Source organism: Canis lupus, chromosome X (genome assembly GCF_011100685.1).
Source record: "Canis lupus familiaris isolate Mischka breed German Shepherd chromosome X, alternate assembly UU_Cfam_GSD_1.0, whole genome shotgun sequence".
In the NCBI taxonomy this organism is placed as follows: domain Eukaryota; kingdom Metazoa; phylum Chordata; class Mammalia; order Carnivora; family Canidae; genus Canis; species Canis lupus.
This window is the reverse complement of record NC_049260.1, coordinates 80,021,554-80,043,848: the sequence shown is the minus strand read 5'-3', so window position 1 is coordinate 80,043,848 and position 22,295 is coordinate 80,021,554. Positions and strand designations below refer to the sequence as shown.

The 22,295-nt window shown below is 35.7% G+C and overlaps 1 protein-coding gene across 2 annotated transcripts in view; it reads right to left on the bottom strand.

The window, feature by feature from the left end:
• NRK (Nik related kinase) overlaps nt 1-22,295 on the bottom strand; it is a 146,860-nt gene that overhangs the window by 38,848 nt on the left and 85,717 nt on the right. For both annotated transcript variants that reach the window (XM_038587977.1, XM_038587978.1), the window contains exons 8-16: nt 21,175-21,305; nt 19,454-19,508; nt 13,867-13,945; nt 12,683-12,858; nt 11,029-11,092; nt 9,446-10,613; nt 5,926-6,027; nt 3,113-3,171; nt 956-1,050 (exon numbers count right to left, since the gene is read on the bottom strand). In XM_038587977.1, coding sequence (XP_038443905.1) covers nt 956-1,050; nt 3,113-3,171; nt 5,926-6,027; nt 9,446-10,613; nt 11,029-11,092; nt 12,683-12,858; nt 13,867-13,945; nt 19,454-19,508; nt 21,175-21,305 — 1,929 coding nt within the window. The remainder of the gene's footprint in view (nt 1-955; nt 1,051-3,112; nt 3,172-5,925; nt 6,028-9,445; nt 10,614-11,028; nt 11,093-12,682; nt 12,859-13,866; nt 13,946-19,453; nt 19,509-21,174; nt 21,306-22,295) is intronic.

The following is a 22,295-nucleotide window of genomic DNA, read 5'->3' as shown; positions in this document are numbered from 1 at the left end:
TTTTTTAATTTTTATTTATTTATGATAGTCACAGAAAGAGAGAGAGAGAGGCGCAGAGACACAGGCAGAGGGAGAAGCAGGCTCCATGCACCGGGAGCCCGACGTGGGATTCGATCCCGGGTCTCCAGGATCGAGCCCTGGGCCAAAGGCAGGCGCCAAACCGCTGCGCCACCCAGGGATCCCGAAAAATATTTATTTTGATACAGCACACCTATATATCTTTTTTTATTATTAACACTTTAATAAAATCTGTGTTCTACATTTTTACAGATGACTTGAGGACTCATTCAGGCATTTGTCCTTGCTGAACTTACTTGGATTGCATAAAAATATGCAATGCCAGATTTTATAACCTAAGGCAGAACTTTTGGCTTTATTTCAGTATTTCACAAATCTACAATTCATTTAAACTCTCAAAAGTATATCATAACCACTTTTTGAAATTAATATTACAAATTGATAAGTTATTTTCTATTATTTTTATTAGTTTTTCATGTATTTTGATTAAAAACTTTGATTTGTAACATTTAGGGATATTTATGAGATACTGTATATATTTATTTTGGGGTGGTGAAATAACAAATTGATAAATAACAATAAATAACATGTGCCCACAACTACTCCATCTAATATGTGAATATTTTAAGGTCTGCTTATAAATTTTAGCCTGTTAGAAACGCTTCTCCCAGGTTCCTTTCCCATATTTTTTCCACATGGTACAGAAATTAAAATCGGCACCCCTGCCTCCCTAGACCCGTTTCTAACTACTACCCAACTTAAAGGTCACCTCTGACCATGCTATTGCCAAATTCAATGGCCTCCTGGTTTTAATTTTACATTGGCTTCTCTAATACTTGATTCATTCTTTCTCGAAATTCTTTCTTCTCTTCTGCAATACAAACAGTTAAACATTATCTCTGCGTTTTGACTGTTTAAACTTTGTGCTTTGAATCACCTGACGCCGCTGGGCAATTCTGAGGATTTTGTGAACTCCTTTGTCTGATGTCAGTGGGCTTCAGAGCTTGTTCCAAAACAGACTGCTGAGGAACACTAAATGAAAAGACAGAAAAGCATATGCCATGTCCTAATATTCATAAAGGGAATGTACAGCTCAATATCAAGACCAACCAAAAATTTTAAGTATATTGGTATATATCAACTAAAAAGCAGTAGAACTTAAGTAATATTTTCAAATTTCCTTTTTCCACAAATATGCTATTTTATCTAGAACAGAAAAACAATTTCCAATATATAAATAAAATGTTTCCATATAGTATACATTTCCTTCACATATCATATTTAATTTCAAAAATTCAATAAACTTTATTTAAGGTAATATTGATATTATTATATACTTAGTAACACAGTGATAAACATAACTTTATAGTCTATGTGTAGATTTTATCAAGATAAAAAGTTGTTATTGTTATGTCAAATACTCCTATATTATCATCCCGATTTGGCATTTGAATTTTTAGTGACCTATTCCTGATTTAGATAGATGGATGGACATACAATTAGGCCACTTCATTTTTTAATTTTCAAATTCAGGGAATATTTAGAAAGCTGTTTTCGATTGGTGCTGCTAAATTTCATGTCACTTCAGAATTTCTATAGAAGGACTCTGGTTATTGATCTAGGCCTAGAACAGTCAAGAGTCTTTTCTAGGACTCCAAATTTCAGGAAAGACTCAAGTTTTATTTAACTTTATAAATTCAACTATATTTAAAGTTAATATATTTGCTATTCATAAATTCAAAAATCTTTTTATAATGGGAATATCCAAATCTAGCTTAACAACATTAATTTTTGTATATGGGATTTTATTTAAGACATATTCCATGATACTAAAAAAAGATATGCAAAATTAAACTGGTTTCTCCTTTGTGGTCAGAAGGACCATGATAACTCATCAATGAATTCAGAGAAGAGAGAAATTCCTGATCTTGCTTTCTTTTTTTCCCAAGATTTCTGCACATAAGTTAAATCTAAGGACATACATATGTGGTGTCTTAAATAATAATGAGGTAGGAAAAAACAAATAAATAAATATAAATAATAATGCGGTAGGAATATATATACTACATACTATCAACTCTTTGCAGTCTGACCATGCTGTCCAGTATCTTGAATACAGTAGGTGCTCAATAAATATTTAGTGAATGAATATAGGCTAAGGTCTCTTCATTATAATTTGGAGTTGGAAGGGGTATGATTTTCAAGGAAAATCTATGTTAAAATTTAGCTTTCAGGGGCACCTAGGTGGTACAGTCATTTAAGACTCCGACTCTTGGTTTCAGCCCTGGTTGTGATCTCAGGGCTCGTGAGATTGAGCCCCAAGTTGTTGGGTTCTGTGCTCAGCATGGAGTCTGCTTCAGATTCTCTTTCCCTCTCCCTCTGCCTCTCCTGCTCATGCTCAATCTCTCTCCAAATTAAATAAATCTTTAAATAAGTAAATTTAACTTTCAAATATAGCACTTTGCATATAACATCTAAAATATGAATATGATCTTTGAAAATTACTGAAGATCACTGATATTTCAGAGATAAAAATATAGTTACTGGTATAAAATATCATTGGTATAATAATGAGCTTTAGATTTGATTTTTCCAATAGGTCATTTCAAGCTTGCCCATTCCATGGCATTAGCTTCTAAAGTTAGGAATTGTGTGTGTACCTTTTGTGTGTGTGTGTGTGTGTGTGTGTACTTTAATATGTAGTTCATGTACATGAGATACATGATGTACTACATGATAAAATGTATAATTGAAGTTACATGATATATGCGAAGTTTCACATCTTTTTATTATCAAGTACTAATTGAACACCGTCAGAGAATTGATTGCCATTTCTTTTATTAAATTGTGGATCTTGCTGGCTAATTGTTAAACTAAATGACACTGAGACTGCAGTATGCCCAGATATAAAATATCTAGTTAATGCATTGCTGTAGTTAAGGTTTTAGAGGCCGATGATATCACTAATGACGATGTTTTTATTAATAGTTTAGTTTTGAATTTACACAAAAGTTGGTGTCAAATAAATGTGCTTGAATTCTCCACATGATAGTAAACTGTGAGTAATTTGAATATAGAAATCAGAGACACATACTTTGAAGAGAACTTGACACGTTGTGCACAGTCCTGATTATAAGTAGATCTCTCTTGAACCTTAAAGACAATGCAATACTTTGGTAAAAAAAAAAATCATAAATTCTTTTCAGTTATTAATTCATGAGAAAAATTCCTTTCTTCACATAGAGATATTTTTACTAAAAATCCAACTTATGAAATCTGATTTTCATAACTAGATTCTGTTCCCATAATTACTTATAGTATAACATTAGAACTGCTTAACCATAATTTCTGATGGTATTCTTGAATTTTAGTATAATAACAGATCCTGAAAATTATATCATCAAGCACCCTAATTCTATTATTAAGGAACCTGTACCCCAGAGAGGAAAAATCACGTTTCTAAGAATTTCACATCAAGTTACACAATATCTATAATTGGAATGTGGGTTCCCTAACTTCTAATTCAGTGTTCTTTCTCTGTTTTCATGTTATTTTTATATCAAGTCCAAATTTCTTACTCAGAATTTGAGCCCAAACTTCTCACTCACTCACCCTTTTAAGCTAACCCTAGATTTTCAAAAGTTGTAATACACACACAAACACACATGCATCATTAAAATCTTTCAAGTGTCAGAAGTGTCCCACCTTCAAGAATGTATGTTGTTTCCAATTTACAATTGGACTGTAATGTCATAATCAGTGTTCCAATACTTTTTCAGTTCTAAATGAATTAATTTGGTTTCTATTAATTATTAATTCATCAAATGCAGCAAAATACTTGAGGAAGAGCACATATAATGAGCCAGCATCCCTTAGTGAGGCAGATTTATTTTCTGCCAACATTAGTAGATAGGACCATGTAGTGTTGCCTTGCCTTATTTAGTTTCATATCATTAGGTTTCTACTTAAAATAATTCTTAGCTAACCAAAAAAATAGGTTATTCTGACATTCAACAAGGCAGTCATACTAGTTTAGAAGGAAAAATTAAACGTTATACTTTTTAAAAATCTAGCATTTTCATGCTGATAAAGTTACTCTATAATTTATAGAAACTATACTAACCTCACTACATTATTTTCTGTGTAATAACTTACCAAGGTTGCCTTTAAACTCCAAGGGACAGATGGTAAGAAATGAAAAATGATAATTGGTCACGTTTTGTTAATGAGTGCTTCCAAATGTAACCAGATGTTTGGCAGTATGCATGATAAATCTGACTTCTTTCACATTTGATTCAGGTAACTAGTATCATATTGACCCAGTCTAGGCCTCTTGGTTCATGAAACTGATCTCAGGAACTAGTAAACTAGAGGCCAGGATTACTCAGAAAAGATAAAGGCCAAAAATAAGAAGAGCTAATGCATGATACAAATTGGCTGTATTTGGTCCAAAAAAAAAAATGGGAAGATGATTAGTAAGAATAGCATATATAAGGCAAATGATGCATTCCAAACCAATCAGATACAACTCATTATATTTCCTGCTTAAAGACACATGCTTAAGGTAATAATTTTATCTGAGGGTAGGAGTAAAGCCATAATTTAATAATGCAGAGAGGGAGACATAAGGCTTTTCGTAAGTAAATAATACAATCCAGCTTATGTTCCTTCTGCCAGTGGTTAGTATTTATAAAGCGATATTCTGTTATTCATTTCAAAGGACCATTAGTATCAAAAGTAACATATTTTAAAAGTATAATTATCCATGAAAGACATCATAGTGAACTATTCTGAAGCATCTAGAAGAGAAAAATATAGTGATCTGGGGCCCTTGTGCTGATTAAGAACAACAATGAGACTCCTGACCCACTATTAGTAAGGCAATAAGTCAACCTGGATATGAGAACTGACTTGATTATTCCTAGAAGTGTAAAAAAAATACCACAGATTAAATAACCCAGATCCTTTCATAAACTACATCCCAAAACAATGCCCAAGTGTTCTGTGGGCAGTATTTTTACTTAAAAGAATGACAAGACAAACTATGATTATTCAGTTTGGGTATTTGGCAGCCATTTTATTTAAAATCATGAAGTTAGCCTCGCAATTCAAGGAAAAAGCAACTGACGTTATTAGCAATGATAAAACTGAGCTGTGGAGTGAAAATTAAAATTTTAAATTTATTATCTGTTGCATGCACATGACTTATCAATACTCAATCATTTTTCTGATGAAATTGGTGACATTAACAAATGCTGTTTATTTGATGCTGTGTAATGAAATGTGTAAATATTTGGAAAGATCTACATACACACTGAATCAATATTTTCCAAATGATCAATGTATGAAGATACAAAATTGTGCATGAGCAAGACATCTACTCATAGTATACAAGAGAACAATGGATTTTAATACTTCCAAATACCTAAAATTTCACTGATAGGGTTTTAAATTCCACTTATGTAGTTTTGGTGTATTATCAAAGAATATACACAATTATCTGAAAAAGCTATGAAAATTCTCCATTCCCAACTACTTGTATGTGAGAAGCCAGCTTTTATTCATATACTTAAATATGAAATATGGCAACAAACTGAATGCAGGAGCAGATATGAGAATCCAGTTGTTTTCCATTAAGCAAAATGGAAAATAGTTATTTTTATTAAAATTTTGTGTCTTATGTTGACATGTAATACTTTTACTTTCTTTTAAATAAATTAATAAATATTTTAAATTTTTATTTTAATTTCTGATTCAGTAAATATTGAGTGACACAATTCACATAAACAAAAGACCTTTTGGGTCTTCGATGTTTAAGAGTGTAAAGGTAACGTAAGACCAAAAAGTTTAAGAACCACTGTTCTCAGCACTTATTAATGTCACAGCAACTCATACTGAGAAACTTACCTCTTTAGGATTTGGAATGTATGGTTGCAATGGCTCTATTTGGACTTCAGCTTGAATTGAATGAAATACTTCATCATTGTCTGATGATTCATCTTCTTTGTCCTTTGAAACAAAAAGGAAGATAGATATCTTAGTTGTTAAAATGCAAATGATAAGAGTAACTCTATCCTCACAATGTATAATTTAAAAGAATAGTTTTCAAATATTAAAAATGATTTAAACCAGTAGTTGCTAATAGTTTTTGGTTGTGGATTCCCTTTAGAATCTGAAGAGATTCTAACTGCATATAGACACACATGTCTGCATATATATATATTTTTTCATTTATTTATTTAGTTATTTATGAGAGAGAGAGAGAGAGAGAGAGAGGCAGAGACACAGGAGGAGGGAGAAGCAGGCTCCGTGCCGGGAGCCCGACGTGGGACTCGATCCCGGGACTCCAGGATCACGCCCTGGGCCAAAGGCAGGCGCCAAACCGCTGAGCCACCCAGGGATCCCCATGTCTGCATACATTTTTAAGGGGATCACTGACCACCTGCATCAATCTATTAGGCCCAGATTAAGAATCTCTGGTTTAAAGCTTAATTCATAACCCCAAACTGTCACAGTTCATAGGCAGTTTGGTCATTCTGTACCATGGAAGATCTGTAATACAGCAGTATAAATATTTCTCACTAATTGAGCTCTGGGAGCTTGGGAAAGTTTCTGTTCTCACATTTAAGCCAGTCAATATTATTTCTTCAACTCAAAGAGAGTAATGAAAATGAGTTTTCTTTCCCTTGGTTAGATGAAGAATTCACATTCATCTCTAAATGCTAGTACATTTTTAGATATTCAAAAGATCTATGACTTTGAGTTAGTATCAATTATTTGTTGTATCTTTTCCTTAAAAATCACATATAAATATATGAATGCCCTTCTCCGACTGACTTACTTCACTCAGCATAATACCCTCCAGTTCCATCCATGTTGAAGCAAATGGTGGGTATTTGTCATTTCTAATAGCTGAGTAATATTCCATTGTATACATAAACCACATCTTCTTTATCCATTCATCTTTCGTTGGACACCGAGGCTCCTTCCACAGTTTGGCTATCGTGGCCATTGCTGCTATAAACATCGGGGTGCAGGTGTCCCGGCGTTTCACTGCATCTGTATCTTTGGGGTAAATCCCCAGCAGTGCAATTGCTGGGTCGTAGGGCAGGTCTATTTTTAACTCTTTGAGGAACCTCCACACAGTTTTCCAGAGTGGCTGCACCAGTTCACATTCCCACCAACAGTGTAAGAGGGTTCCCTTTTCTCCGCATCCCCTCCAACATTTGTTGTTTCCTGCCTTGTTAATTTGCCCCATTCTCACCGGTGTGAGGTGGTATCTCATTGTGGTTTTGATTTGTATTTCCCTGATGGCAAGTGTTCTCATTCATTTGGGGAATATAAATAATAGTGAAAGGGAATATAAGGGAAGGGAGAAGAAATGTGTGGGAAATATCAGAAAGGGAGACAGAACGTAAAGACTGCTAACTCTGGGAAACGAACTAGGGGTGGTAGAAGGGGAGGAGGGCGGGGGGTGGGAGTGAATGGGTGACGGGCACTGGGGGTTATTCTGTATGTTAGTAAATTGAACACCAATAAAAAATTAAAAATATATATATATGAATGCCTGTACAAGATCCTGGGGTCATGGGATTGGCAACCATTATTTATTGACTTTTTCTTCCACTTTAGAATGATTTCTCAGATGTATATTTAAAACACTGAATGACAATAGTATGTGTCATGCTACCAGTGCTATGAGTCTTTTGTTTTTATTTTACTTATTTTTACATTTTTTATTTATTTATTTATTTTTTTATTTATTTATTTATTTTTTTTAATGATAGTCACAGAGAGAGAGAGAGAGGCAGAGATACAGGCAGAGGAAGAAGCAGGCTCCATGCACCGGAAGCCCGATGTGGGATTCGATCCCGGGTCTCCAGGATCGCGCCCTGGGCCAAAGGCAGGCACCAAACCGCTGCGCCACCCAGGGATCCCTATTTTTACATTTTTTAAATTTAAATTCAATTTGCCAGCATATAGTATAACATTCAGTGCTTATTCCATTAAGTGCCCTCCTCATTGCCTGTCACCCAGTTACCCCATCCCACCCCTCACCTCCCCTTCCACAGCCCTTAGTTTGTTTCCCAGAGTTAGAGGAGTCTCTCATGGTTTGTCTCCCTCTCTAATTTTTCCCACTCAGTTCCCCTCCTTGAGTCTTGCAGGGATGCATAGCGAGTCTTTTTCATAAATGCAAAACCCATTAGATTTGTTACTAGTGCTCATTGATATTGATCACTAGCATTTTAGATGCCTTAATTCCAGGCAAATATCATCATTCTAGACTCATACCTCCATTTCTCTACATGGTTTCTTTCTCTTCCTATCTCCCCCTTTATTGGGAATAGACATCCATTTACCCTTTTGGGCCTTTCTTTGCTTGTTGCTTTTCCCTTTTCTCAAGTTAAACGTGTTAGGGAAATAACACTCATTTAATTGGCTCAATGGACAAACCAAATAAGTCACTTATCCAGACGTTCAGACAAGATACATTTGTAATTACTACACTAGTTATTATTAGATAAATGGATGTTGACACCAGCGTTTAATTTAGGATTCCTTTATGTAAGTGGATGCTGTGCAGTATAAGAAAACAACTGCTCTCCTAATCCTGTTGACCTCCTTAATTTGCATATGAGGCCCACAAACTCTTTATTGTGACATTAGATCTGCCAGATTGAATTAATCAACTCCAGCCAAATTATATTCACTTATATTAGAAAATTTGAAAGAATGAAGTTTTGACTATTCCAAAGTAAGATAAAGATATTAACATACTGCATTTCAAAAGAGTGCAGAGAGGAATTTGTAACCTGTGTCATGTTCTAGGGAGACACTTCATAAATTAATTATGTAAAATGGTGGAAAATTAGTAAGACAAGTCATACATATAGGAAATACAAAATGTTTTGGAAACTGCTTTTCCATTCCATTTTAACCTTGATCTAAACATCCTGAAATTAAAAAAAAAATTAGTATAATTCACTTAAATAGCATAGTTCAGCATTCTATGAAAAGAAAGACTAATTAACTTAGAGGTTAGGAGAACAAAGCCAAAGTTGTTTTTGTGTTTATTTTAAATGAATTATATTTGAAATGTTGAACTATGACAGTAATTTTCAAAGATACAAAATAGTAATTTTAAATATCCATATGATGTCCGTTTATTGGTTAATAATTAAAGCTCTATCTCTACAAAGATACTAAGCAATTACCTGGATCATTCAAGCAAATTTTCCATTCTCAAATTTAGTCATAATTATCTGGAAATTTTAAGATACTTTATTTGAAATATACATTATTAAGTTAATACTCTCTCGGGGACAAGTACGGTTTCTTTCATTTGGTTTTACAAAGGGAAACTGGAGCCTGAACTAGCATGTTTTCTCTGCATATTTGGTTCAGTAAAAATATAAGAAACTCTTACATTTGCAACTTGTCTCAATTCTTCCTCATGCTGATTAAAGATATCCTCCCATCTGCGCTGGCGCCTTCGCCTGCAGGCTTCTACATCTGAGAGCTCCAAGTCTTCAGGTCTCCGCGATACCTTTGCCCGGAACCTCTTTGGTGATAGTCTTTTTGCCAATGCCTGCCTTAGACTAGACACTTTTGATTTTTTCTTCCTTGCCTGTTCTGGTTGGGAGTAAAACATGTTTGAAGACAGGTTTTCCATCAAGGTTTGCAGTGGACCAAGCGGCTTTGAGTTATGTGAGTTTGGTGCTCGAAGTAAATTTCTTGATAGTCCCTCTATCAGTTCTTGAACTGAGCCCACTGCCTGTGGGGGCTCTAGTGCCCAGGCCTGTGCCTGAGCTGAACCTTCAGTTTGCCCCTTGACTGGAATGAGTACCTGAGTATCCAAATGTAGTGGCAACAGCACATGGTGGTTCTGTGACAGGAGGGGCAGGAACACCTGAGCATGTACTCGCAATGACTCAGGTTGCTCTGCCTCAGTCTCTGCCTGTGTGGGCTCAGCAGCCTGTTCCTGTACCTCTGGCTGTTCAGGTACCTGGTTCAGCTCCAGCTGCTGTTCAGGTACCTGGTTCTGCCTCTGGTGCTGTTCAGGGGCCTGACCCTGCCTTTGTTGTTGTTCAGGTACCTGATCTTGCCTCTGAAATTCTTCTGGCACCTGGTCCAAATCCTGTGGCTCTTCTGATGTCTGGGGCTGAGCCTGAGCCTGTTGCTCTTTTGGGACCTGGGACTGTACCTGTAGAGGCCTAGGTGCCTTAACCTGAGCCTGTAGTGGCATGAGCATCCAGGCTGCCCTCCGGAGTCGTGGAGGTGCCTTAATCTGCATCTGTAGGGGCCTAGATGCCTTAGCCTTAACCTGAGCCTGTAGTGGCATAAACACCCGAGCTGCCCCTTGAAGCCGCTGAGGTGCCTGGGCTTGCCCCTGTAGAGGCCTAGGTGCATTGTCCTGAGCCTGTAGTGGCATGAACACCCTGGCTGCTCCCTGTAGATGCTGAAGTGCCTGGACCTGTGGCTCTTCTCGATCAGGTAACCACCTTGGCTGAGAGGGTTCTCCATGCAGAACTCTAAGTGGTCTGCATCTACTGCTGGTTGGCAGTCTCAGAAGCTCATGAGTACAAGAAGGTCCTCTGGAAATAAACATACAAATGATTGCTATATAGTAAAAATTGTCAGTGGAGTGAAGCCACTCAGGGGAAATGCTTTTATTTAAAAAAATGGACATTTTCTACAATAAAGATATTTTCAATTAATCTTTCTTGAATCATTCATATAATGTCTGCAATAGTTTTTGTATTACTAATATACTAAATATTAATTATCTAATAATCTACTTGATCATTTTATTGCCAGAAATTAATCTTTGAGTAGTAATAAAAATGTATCCTCAACATTTCCACTCAAATATCTTTTGAAAATTCAGAGAGCTGTTATTTGTTATATCAGAAAGGATTAAGCTCTTCTGAGTCAAATGCAACAGTACAGAATCAACTGTCTTACATAAATTGCTAGCAACAAGTTATATAAATAATTTATCTAACACACCTGAATCTTCTCATGGTGTACTGTTCCTTAATAGCTTCTTCTCTTTCAAAGACCAGAGGTATTCCTTTTTATAAAAGAGATAAAAATAGATAAAAATCAGCAGGGATTAAAGTAATCTACCTTAGTGAATTTTAACCCTTTAATGCTCAGAATTTCAAATGAATTTACAAGGACAAGAAGGTAAACCTTCAAATCACACTTGGTTGGTAATATAGACAATAATCCTAGTTTCTAGGCCCACTTTTGCAGCATAGTGAAGCCATTCCATACAGACTAATTTCTCTGGGCACAAGAAAGGGAATTTAGTAATTTGGTTGCTGCAATACTAAAGAGAAATAATCAAGAAAGACAAAGGGAGAAAGGAACGAGAGAAACTCTATAGGTGGTTGTTGAGCATGGCTTAAAGGTGTGCGATCTAGAAGTAAGGACTTTATGGCTTGGGCCCACCCTATCTTTATTCCTTTCAATGAGGACCTTTGAAAATGAGGATCAGGATCTTTGGTCTTTCCAATGAGAAGGTAAAAATCTAAATTCTAGATTTTGTATTTAAGATATTCAACATGTTCAGCTTTTCTCATTTCATCTGTTCTGTGCTGAAATATAGAAGCTTACAAACAAGACTTTTCTTTTGAATTTCCTAAATAAAAGTGTTTAGATCAACTGTATTTACAGCTATGTAATCCTCACATAAATGTGACTTTTCCTATAGGTAACATTCTGGAAGTCTCACAACTCTGGAAATTAGCAAATTCTCACATAGAAATGAGGTCCTCCTGTACCCATTTGAGACTGGCTGGCTTTTGTGATGTTGGCCAGTGAATTTTCTACCATGGTTAAATAAATTAATTTCTGCTGCTTCTCACTCGAAAATAGGATACATATGGTTATGTAGATGGAAGAAACTCTACTGTAATCAATCCTGTAGCTATTCTGGGAATTACTGCTATGTTTCCAGTTTCCCCTTTTCCATTATATCACCACTCTCAACACTGCCCATGGTGTCCCAAATTAAATGTGGAACGTGCCATACAATATAAATTTAAAACTTCCTAAGTAGTTTACTCTGGATTTGATGAAAATCCATCCTGTAATTTTTGGCATTAATGTATAAAAGCTAACTTTTATTTGTATAAATTAGTCCTTTTAATTACACCTTATAGTTGGAGATTAGTGCATAAAACAAACTTTGTATAGAACACAGGAATTATTTCAAAATAACAGTCAATAGATGGATATTTATAAATCCATTTGTTTCATTGGAGTTAATTAAAATATCAACCAACCAAAAAAGAGCAGTAAGATATAGATTTTGTAACCTTTTATTTTATTTTATTTTATTTTATTTCTTTAGTTAGAAATTTTCTTAAAATAAAATTGGCACATCACAAAATTCTTCTAGATACTTTCAAGGTTTTTATAAATATTAACATTTGCCAGTTATAATTGGCAACAATTTATAATCATATATATGCAGACAATCAGGTAAGAGATAATTAACTGCACATGGCATATTAGTAGAAACACTAAATATCGAAGGCCTCAGATTTTTAACTTTCAATCTAATTGTTAAATATTATTTTTCCTGCAAAAATGAATAAACTCTTCTCTCATCTAAATATTCATTCCAGTAAAATGAAAGTTGACATATTCCAACCTTTTTTCTGTCTCTTTTTAATGATTCCAGTAAGATGCTTCTTCAATGACTCAACAACATGTCCTTCATTTTTTATATTTTGAACAAAAGGATGATGAAGCATGTTTGCAGAAGTAGGACGAAATAGGAAATTTTTTATCATGCACTTTTCCATAAAATTGTGGAACTTACGAGACCTAAAAGAAATGAGTGAAAGAGAAAAGAACATCTTCAGTCCTGCCCTATCTTCTCACACCCTCACACACATGCCACTTTGCAAGTTATAGTTTTGGAAAGAGTTGCCTCTAGTTATAATTGTCTTTTCAATTGTCATATGTCCTGCAGCTTGACAATATACATTGTACAACAATACCACTCAAACCTCAGATGAACCAGAGTCAATGGCATTTAAACAGTAGTATAAACTTCAAAGAGTTCGGAAGTATGTACACAGTAAAAAGTTAAGTGGTGTGATGGCAATGGAGTGGTTAATGTGATATATGTAGGCCATGGGACTAGATTGGTCAGCCCACAGTAGTCATACTTTGAAGCCTGACTGTTTCACTTGACTATATGCATTGCTACATAGTTGTAGATGCAATGATCTACAAAGATGTAATGTCAATAGCACTAGGACTAACTAATCTTATAAAATGGCCCATGAAAACAGGTGTGTCCAGAAAGACTGAATCTGTGGGAAGGGTTAAATTGAATTACAAGGAAAAATGTCAGTATTCAAATCACAGCCACCACTTCTACCAGGGCAAGTAATAAATACTAATAAGCAAAAGCTTCTGACACTCAATCAAAAAGCTTCAGTTGTAAAGGCTTCCCAAGTTTAGTTGGCCTGTAGCACCCTGAGGAAACAAATTCTTTTCTCTAGGTCTATGGATGTTGAGTTTAATGCACTGAACAATTGAGCTGTATATCACAATCACTGACTGCCTATCTAGGCACAGTGAGAAATGTCACAAATGATTTCTATTGGTCCATGCTATTAATGGAGAAACAACTGTACATGCCATTAATTCCAGAGCAGTAATGTCATCATAATATACCATGGACCTCCCACTTAATGTATTAGTTTTTAGGATATACTGTGCAACAAAGATGTTGAAACAAGACTATGAAATTGATTAAAACTCATTTGCTACATAAAAAATGTCAATATAATGTGTTTAGGAGATTAAATCATTCATCTTTACCATCCACTGGATTTGACTTTGGGGGCAGATTCCCGCAAAATAACAAAGAGGGCTTCCAAGGGCTGAAGGTTACACAGGGCTGCAAAGGAAAATAGGTACGTTTAGAATGACTGAGAAGGGTAACAACAAAGCACACTCCTCATTCCAGAGGGGTCTCTCAGTGTTTTTTCACATATCATGTTTAATAGACACTAAGAAATAAATAGATACAAAATTATGTAGTTACAGGAAAAGCTCATTTTAAGGCAAACAGTCCATTATATAAGATCCTCACACTTCAACATCCTGAGATGCAGCAAATAATAAACTATACTGGATAAACATTTTAAAATCTGTGATTGGTGATTTCTATCTAGAGAAGTAAACCAAAAATGGACGCAAATACTCTCTTGTATTTTTTGGTGTAGGTATCTACAGATATAAAATTGAAATATGTAATTATAGGCTTAAAGTGTCAACCAAACTAGTACCTAAACACAATAATATATAAAGAATAATTTAGCAGTACAAAAAGATGAGAAGAATCTGTTTTGGAAACTGACAGTCCTAGGAAAAGAGGTAGATATAGTGTAACTATTAAAAACACATCCTCTAGAGTAATATAATCTGGGTTCAAATCCTAGCTCTTCCTTTATGACCTCAGGCAAATTATTTAACCTATCTGTCTGTGCTTTGGTTTCTTTATCTGAAAAAAAATCAAGAATTCCTTCAAAGAGTTGCCATGAGGATTAACCTACATGTTAAACTATCTGGCACAGAATAGGCACTTAATAAACATTAACTACTTGTATTGTAAGAAAAATTTTAACTATCTGAAACTTCAAGTCCGTGCCAAATTGGAGGACTTCCATTCACATTTTGAAATATACAGCTATACAAAGAAAAGTCTATTCCATTTTGTGCTATATAAATTCCTTACCTTATTGATCTGAGGAATTTTCTATAAGCTTTCTTACAAGCATTTAAATATATGTCTGCGGCAGCCCGGGTGGCTCAGTGGTTTAGCGCTGCCTTCAGCCCAGGGCCTGATCCTGGAGACCCGAGATCAAGTCCCATGTCGGGCTCCCTGCATGGCGCCTGCTCCCTCTGTCTGTCTGTCTGTCTGTCTGTCTCTCTCTGTCTCTCATGGATAAATAAATTTTTAAAAATCTTTAAAAAAATAAATATATGTCTGACTTCACTTATTTCCTCTTGACTTTTGGTTAAACAAAGCTGGCAGTGCAAAAAATCTCCAAAGAAGAGTCATAGTTTAAATTTACTTTTTCTTGATATATTTTTTATTTCATTAAATTTTTTATTTTAATTCCAGTATAGTTAGCATACAGTATTATATTAGTTTCTGGTGTAGAATATAGTGATATAGCAATTCTATACATTACTCAGCACTCACCATGGTAAGTGTACTCTTTGATCCCCATCACCTATTTTACCCATCCTTCCACCTACCACCCCTCTTGTAACCATCAGTTCTCTATAGTTAAGAATCTGTTTCTTGGTCTCTCTCTCTCTCTCTCTCTCAGCTTGTTTTGTTTCTTAAATTCCACATGGGGCAGCCCAGGTGGCTCAGCAGTTTAGCGTCACCTTCAGCCCAGGGCCTGATCCTGGAGAGGATCGAGTCCCATGTCAGGCCCCTGTGTGGAACCTGCTTCTCCATCTGCCTGTGTCTCTGCCTCTCTCGCTCTCGCTCTGTCTCTTTGTCTCTCATGAATAAATAAAATCTTTTTTAAAAATTCCACATAGGAGTGAGATCATATGGTATTTGTCTTTCTCTGACTTATTTCACTTAGCATAATACTCTCTAGCTCCACCTATGTTGTTGCAAATGGCAAGATTTCATTCTTTTTTATGGCTGAGTAATATATATATGCCACATCTTTATCCTCTCACCTATCAATGGACACTTCCATAATTTAGCTATTGTAAATAATGCTGCAATAAACATAGGGGTGCATAGATACTCTCAAATTAGTGTTTTTGTAGTTTTTTTGGTAAATAGCCAATACTGCAATTACTGGATCATAGGGTCATTCTACTTTTAACTTTTTGAGGAACCTCCATACTGTTTTCCACAGTGGCTGTACCAGTTTGCATTTCTTTTTTTTTTTTTTTTCAGTTTGCATTTCTACCAATATTAGAAGAGTGTTCCTTTTTCTCCACATCTTAACATGTTTCATCTAATATTATAACTGTGTCATTCATGTAAGGACAATTTGATATTAATGACTCTTTTGAGTCATCCTTTCTTCTCTAAAATGCATTATCTAGAAAAACTACAATGCAATCTGGCCTCTTGTAATAGTAGGAAAAAACTCCCCAGGGTTATTTCTTTAGAGTGATATAAAGGCAATTGTCCAAAGGTCAAGATTTTTTCAATTACATAGGTATAAATTAATAAAGGTATAGATTTATAATTGAGGGCAGTATTATCCCCAAGCTAGAAGATCAAGATCAGGGGTGCCTGGGGGGCTTAGCTGGTTAAGCATGCAACTCTTGGTTTTGGCTCAGGTCATGATCTCAGGGTCCTGAGATTTAGCCCTGCATCAGGGTCAGTACAGAGTCTGCTTGAAATTCTCTCCCTCTCCTTCCCTGTCTGCCCCTCCCCCAACTCATGTGCTTGATCTGTGTGCACACTCACTCTAGTGCTCTCTCTTATCTCTCAAATAAATAAATAAAATCTTTAAAAAAGATCAAGATCATATTTATCTTCATTCCTTTACTCTGTCCAGTCACCAGATTCTGTTCTTTTTTTTTCAGATTCTGTTCTTTAAACGTATTTTAAGTGAGTTTGTACAATATTAAGCAGTTGTCATTTGTTAATATTTGAGTATCATTCAGTCAACTAACAACATCCCCAAGGATCAAGAGTTAGAGCATAGACTAAGGAAAGTTTCATTAAGGGAAATGAGAAGTCCACAAAGGAATGCAGTACAGGATGGGTTCAAGAGGGTGAGTACAAGAGCTATGTCAAACAGTGGATGTTTCCTAGAGAGTCTAATCTTAGGAATGCCAATAAATGTTCCCTTTACTCCATATCTAACATGCTTAAATATTTCACCATTAGAGTCTCATTCCTTTGAAATAGCAAATCTCTTTTAAAAATACATTTCATAGAGGGTATAATACTAAGTGAAATAAGTCCGAGAAAGACAAGCACTATATGATTCACTCATATGTGGAATTTAAGAAAAAAAATAAAGAATGAACCCAAGCACTTAAAAAGGTCCTGGTATGGACTGGTAACAGGTCTTTCCTCCTCTGAGAGCCTCTACAGCTTAAGTTATTCTCCCTTTCTTTTTACTTTTCTGGGAGAGACTCACCAAAGAAAGAACTTTTGTTATCTGAACCTCAGAGACAATTATCATATGATTATCACTTTAGAGGGCCACCCCCTCTGAGATGATAATTATCAAAACATGGAGGATTTCTGCAGTTAATTTTTTAAAATATTTTATTTATTCATGAGAGACACAGAGAGGCAGAGACACAGGCAGAGGGAGAAGCAGGCTCCATGCAGGGAACCTGATGTGGGACTTGATCCTGGGTCTCTAGGATCACGCCCTGGGCTGAAGGTGGCGCTAAACCGCTGAGCCACCCGTTCTGCAGTTAAATTAATGACAATTATTCCCATCCCATCCAAAGTTAATACTCCAGGCAATACAGGAGGCAGGTGAAAGACCAATGTTTTAGTAGTGTGGCTATTTCAGGTTGCTCATAACCAAATTTGTAGTATTCCAATTACTTATTTAGGCGTGTTGGTCCTATTTTCTCTCATTGTAAATTAAAAATTTCCTGGTCCTCACACACCTTTTGTAAGAAGTTCACTATCTGTGTACTGTGTACAAAATTCCTTCTCTGTACTCCTTTTATGAGTTATCTCTTTACCCCTTTTCCCTCCCATGATTTATTTAATACTTTGGAATGACAAAGTGAAACAAAATAAAGATGACCAGGAAATACAAATCTTCAAAATGTAGAAAGCTAGTTTTTTTTTTTAAAGGCATGCTAAGAAACATTCAGAAACAACAGAAAAATATACTACTAGTTGCAGTCATGTATCCTAAATAAATATATGCATTAGTACTCATATGAAATACCATATTGTGAAGAGAGAAGAGGAAGAAGGAGGAGGAGGAGGAGGAGGGAAGGAGGAAAAAAATAGGAAGAATGGGATGGGGAAGGGAGGGATGAGGAGGAGAAAGAGATAGAAAAAGAGGAGAAGCTTCTGCTTAATCTAATACAATCTAAGCATGTTCACAAAAACAAATAATCAAGATATGAGGAGGAATAACATTCATCTCCCTAGTCTTATATCAATTCTATATATGTAGTATATAGAGTTTTTTCATTGTTGATTTTTTATTCACCCAACAGAGGTACTTTGTAGTTTTGGGGGGCACTAAAAGAGAGGCAGCAACAACCTGATCTTATCTTTGATACTCTAAGGGACACCAGGGATTATTAACAATCATGTCACCACTATTTCTACCCCTTGAAATTACTCCTATTGGCCTTGAAATACAGTACTATGATACTCCAAATTTATAAAGCTTGTTGGGTGGACATTGTACAGACAGAGCATGCAGGATCATGGGACCATATAGGATCTCCCTAGAAAAGTGGAAGCAAAGAAATTCCACCCCCATTTGCCTGTTCCCCAACAAACACTCCAGGCATTTCTCTTACTTCTCATCCAACAGTAGTAGGAATGTATTCATTATTTATATCCAAGTTCATTTTAATTTCACATTCCTATCAGAAATCAGTGTCCTGCAAGAACAGGATGCTGACAGAACATTTAAAAGATAGAGATGAGGGAGAAACAAGAGAAATTGAGCCTTCTGAGCAATTAAGGGCACTGGAGTGGCTAAAATGAGCAAGGAAGGCACCAAAGGTGAGCTCGACTGACTATAAATGGAAAAACCCCCACAAACCCCTCACTTCCCAAGGCTGAGGATTGGTTTAATTTCAGTGAAACACTGGAAGATTTTCTTTTTTTTAAAAAAAATTTTTATTGGAGTTCAATTTGCCAACATATACCATAACACCCAGTGCTCATCCCACCAAGTGCCCCCCTCAGTGCCCATCACCCAGTCACCCCAACCCCCTACCCACTTCCCCTTCCACAACCCCTTGTTCATTTTCTGGAGTTAGATGTCTCTCATGTTTTGTCACCCTCACTGATATTTTCACTCATTTTCTCACTGGAAGATTTTCTTAACTACCACAGTCTGAAGCAGTAGCAGTGTGTGGCTATAAATGTTCTAGAATCTAAATATTCCACCAATCATTATGTACTGGAATGCCTTTAGATTCTCATTATCAGGGCTGTCAGTACCAAATACTACTGAGGTTAAATTGAAACAACACTCAATAGCCTAAAATAATATATCATAAGTGAAAGGCACAGACTCCTTATATATACATCTGGCCATTCTGACTAGAACATTTGATAATCACTGAAAAGGCCACCATTTACAGTTTGGCAATAGTGTGGCACCTGTGTGGCCAGTACAAGCTGACTGGTACGAGTGACAAATTTATAAAACATGCTTCCCAAACTTTTTAATAAATAAACATTTTTACTCACGAGGAGCCCCCTCAGCCATTTCAATGGCAGTGATTCCCACGGACCACACATCACTCTGCAAAAGAAAGAAAATGACCCCCGGAAGTCACTTAACAATGGGACACTAATAGTATTTAGAATCTCAAAACAATTTTTGGTTGGGGGAATGTCAATGTGAGATACATTTTATGGGTTTTCTACAATAAGCTTTCCTTATAGGCTGGCATTATAGGAAGATGTTATCTGAGTTTGTGATTAGACATTACTGCACTACACAATAGGATGATATGGGATAGCATTCAGGGTAAGGAAAATTCGTCTTGAAGTCTTGAATGTATTGCTATTGTTGCTTTAACTGAAATATCAAAAGGAGCTTGCTGTGAAGAAATCATATCACATAGATGTATTACCTGTGCTATCTTAGGTAAATGATTTAAATCTCAGTACCTCAGTTTCTCTCTATGTAAAATGGAGATAATAATGATATCCACCTCATAGCACGGGTATGAGTATTAAATGAAATAACATATATAAAAGCACTTCAGTCAGTTCCTTGAATATAGCAAATTGAGAATATAATTACGGTTATTCAAGGAAATTAGATTTTAAGAGGCTCATATCCTCACTATTAACTGTACTTTGGTTTTTAGAATGCAGAAAGGCACATGGCTGGAAGTACACTGTCTGGCTGAATGACTCCTACACAAGTTAACTGAATTCTGAGAATCTCAGTTAATACATTTCTTAGCTTCAAAGGATGGTTGTGATGGCATAAGTTGAAACTTTGTTTCAATTTACATGGGGCTAAAAATTAATTAATAATTAATAAATAATTAATATAAGTGAAAGTCCCTGTAATACTGCTAAAAGTTGTACAGGTAGAAGGCATCCACTTAAAAGATTTTTACAGCAAGCCACTTAAAAGAACATTGTGCTTCCATAGTCTCCATAGCATATAATAGCACTAAACTATAAGCTCTCAATAGATCTGCTTGCAGATCAAGCAGAGGGCATTTAAGGGAAAGGGAAAAGAGATGAGACTTGAATTAATCAACTTCAAGTATTGAGTCCTAGGTTCCACACAACGAAAACCACAATGAATTGTTTGGATGACTTACGATGTGAAGAGTCAGTGTGGTTTTTCCAGTCTATAGCAAATGGATAGTTTTCTTTCCACATTAACTTTTTGAAATGTGTATGTAGATATATATTGTCCAAATTGCAGTTTCAGTGGAAATTTTAATAAATATCATGAATTGTTACTTAATTTGTCTATTCCACTGATTTTCAGCGGTTTGGAGGTGAACCATGACAAGGATTTTCCCCATTATCCTGAGTAACCAAATTATGTTTTTTTCTTTCTAGAGCTAAGTTACTGTGGGGATTAATAATTGGCTTTACATTCATTCGCTTTTAAGTTTACAAAGTTCTCTGCCCCTGGAAGTTAAATTTCCATATAAAGCCACATAATATAATGTTTTCCCCAAGAAGTTGCAAGCAACATGAACTAGACATTCTTCCTCAAATGTAGATAATTTCCAATGGCCTACTTTGTCTACATTCCTAGAAAATATATTTATGCATGTCATCAAACCACATATATGAATAGCAGCCAGTATTTCTTGTTAGAATTTAATGTGAAAGGAGTTGCCTGCTTTTAAATCTTTTATCATTTAAAAATAAACATTAGTCAAAAGTCCTTTCCAAACTTTGATTCCCACTATCTGAATCCTCACACTTACTCTGTAATCATAGGAACGTCTTGGATCTTCATCACAGTCAATCACCTCAGGTGCCATCCAGTACGGTGTTCCAATGAAACTATTTCTCCTCCCATTAGTTCTGCTCACCTGGGCACTCACTCCAAAATCCACTGCAAAATTCAGCATATGTCAAAATAATTAATCAGTAACAAAAAGCTCAATAAGTTATTGCTTTAACTTGGAAAGCCAATACAAAATCCACAATGGATAACAGATTTTCATTCCAGCCCAGAAAACTTTACCATGAAGTCTACTCCAGGAATACTGGGAAATAGGCTATTGCTGCTATTTATGTTGGAAAGAGACTCAGAAGTGCTATTATAAATCTACAGTAGGTTTGGCTGAACATTTACCATGAATATTAAAAATAAAGTTCCATCAGTGTACCCTGAACCTCTGAAGTGATAACATATGTAGTGTTTGGACCTGCCACCAAACTGGAGGAAGACCAACACTATAGGCAACATCTAAGAAATCTAAAACCTATTCGTAGTTTATTAGGAAGCCCCGCTCATGACATTAGAAAGTCCTATTACACCAATTAAAAAAATTAGTTTTCTGCTAGCATTTAGTTTAAGTTCTTCTACAGATTTTCAGAATCAGATGCAGATATTTACTGTGGTATCTATATCTTAGTTTAGACTATAAAAGTTCAGTCTTCTATTCATCTGTGGGATACATTATATGAAAATATTTAGTATGGTATCCTCAGTAACAGACAGAAAAAAGGGCTAAAGTAGACTGGGGTTATTTAGTCCAGAAAAAATAAGATGAAAAATGAAAGTAGATGATTTTTTTTCAGGGATGAAAAATGAAGTAGATTTTCTAATTTAGAATGGTTTCCAGGAATCTAGAGGATGGAGAATAACACTGACTGAATCGTAGTTTGAAGAACTTAGGAGAAGAAATGAAAAATTAAAAAGTTAAGAGCTTAAAGTAGTCTTTAAGGAAGGACTTAAAAACAAGAGATATCTGGGACGCCTGGGTGGTTCAGTGGTTGAGCATCTGCCTTTGGCTCAGGGCATGATCCCAGGATCCAGGATCAAGTCCCATATCAGGCTCTTTGCAGGAAGCCTGCTTCCCCCTCTGCCTATGTCTCT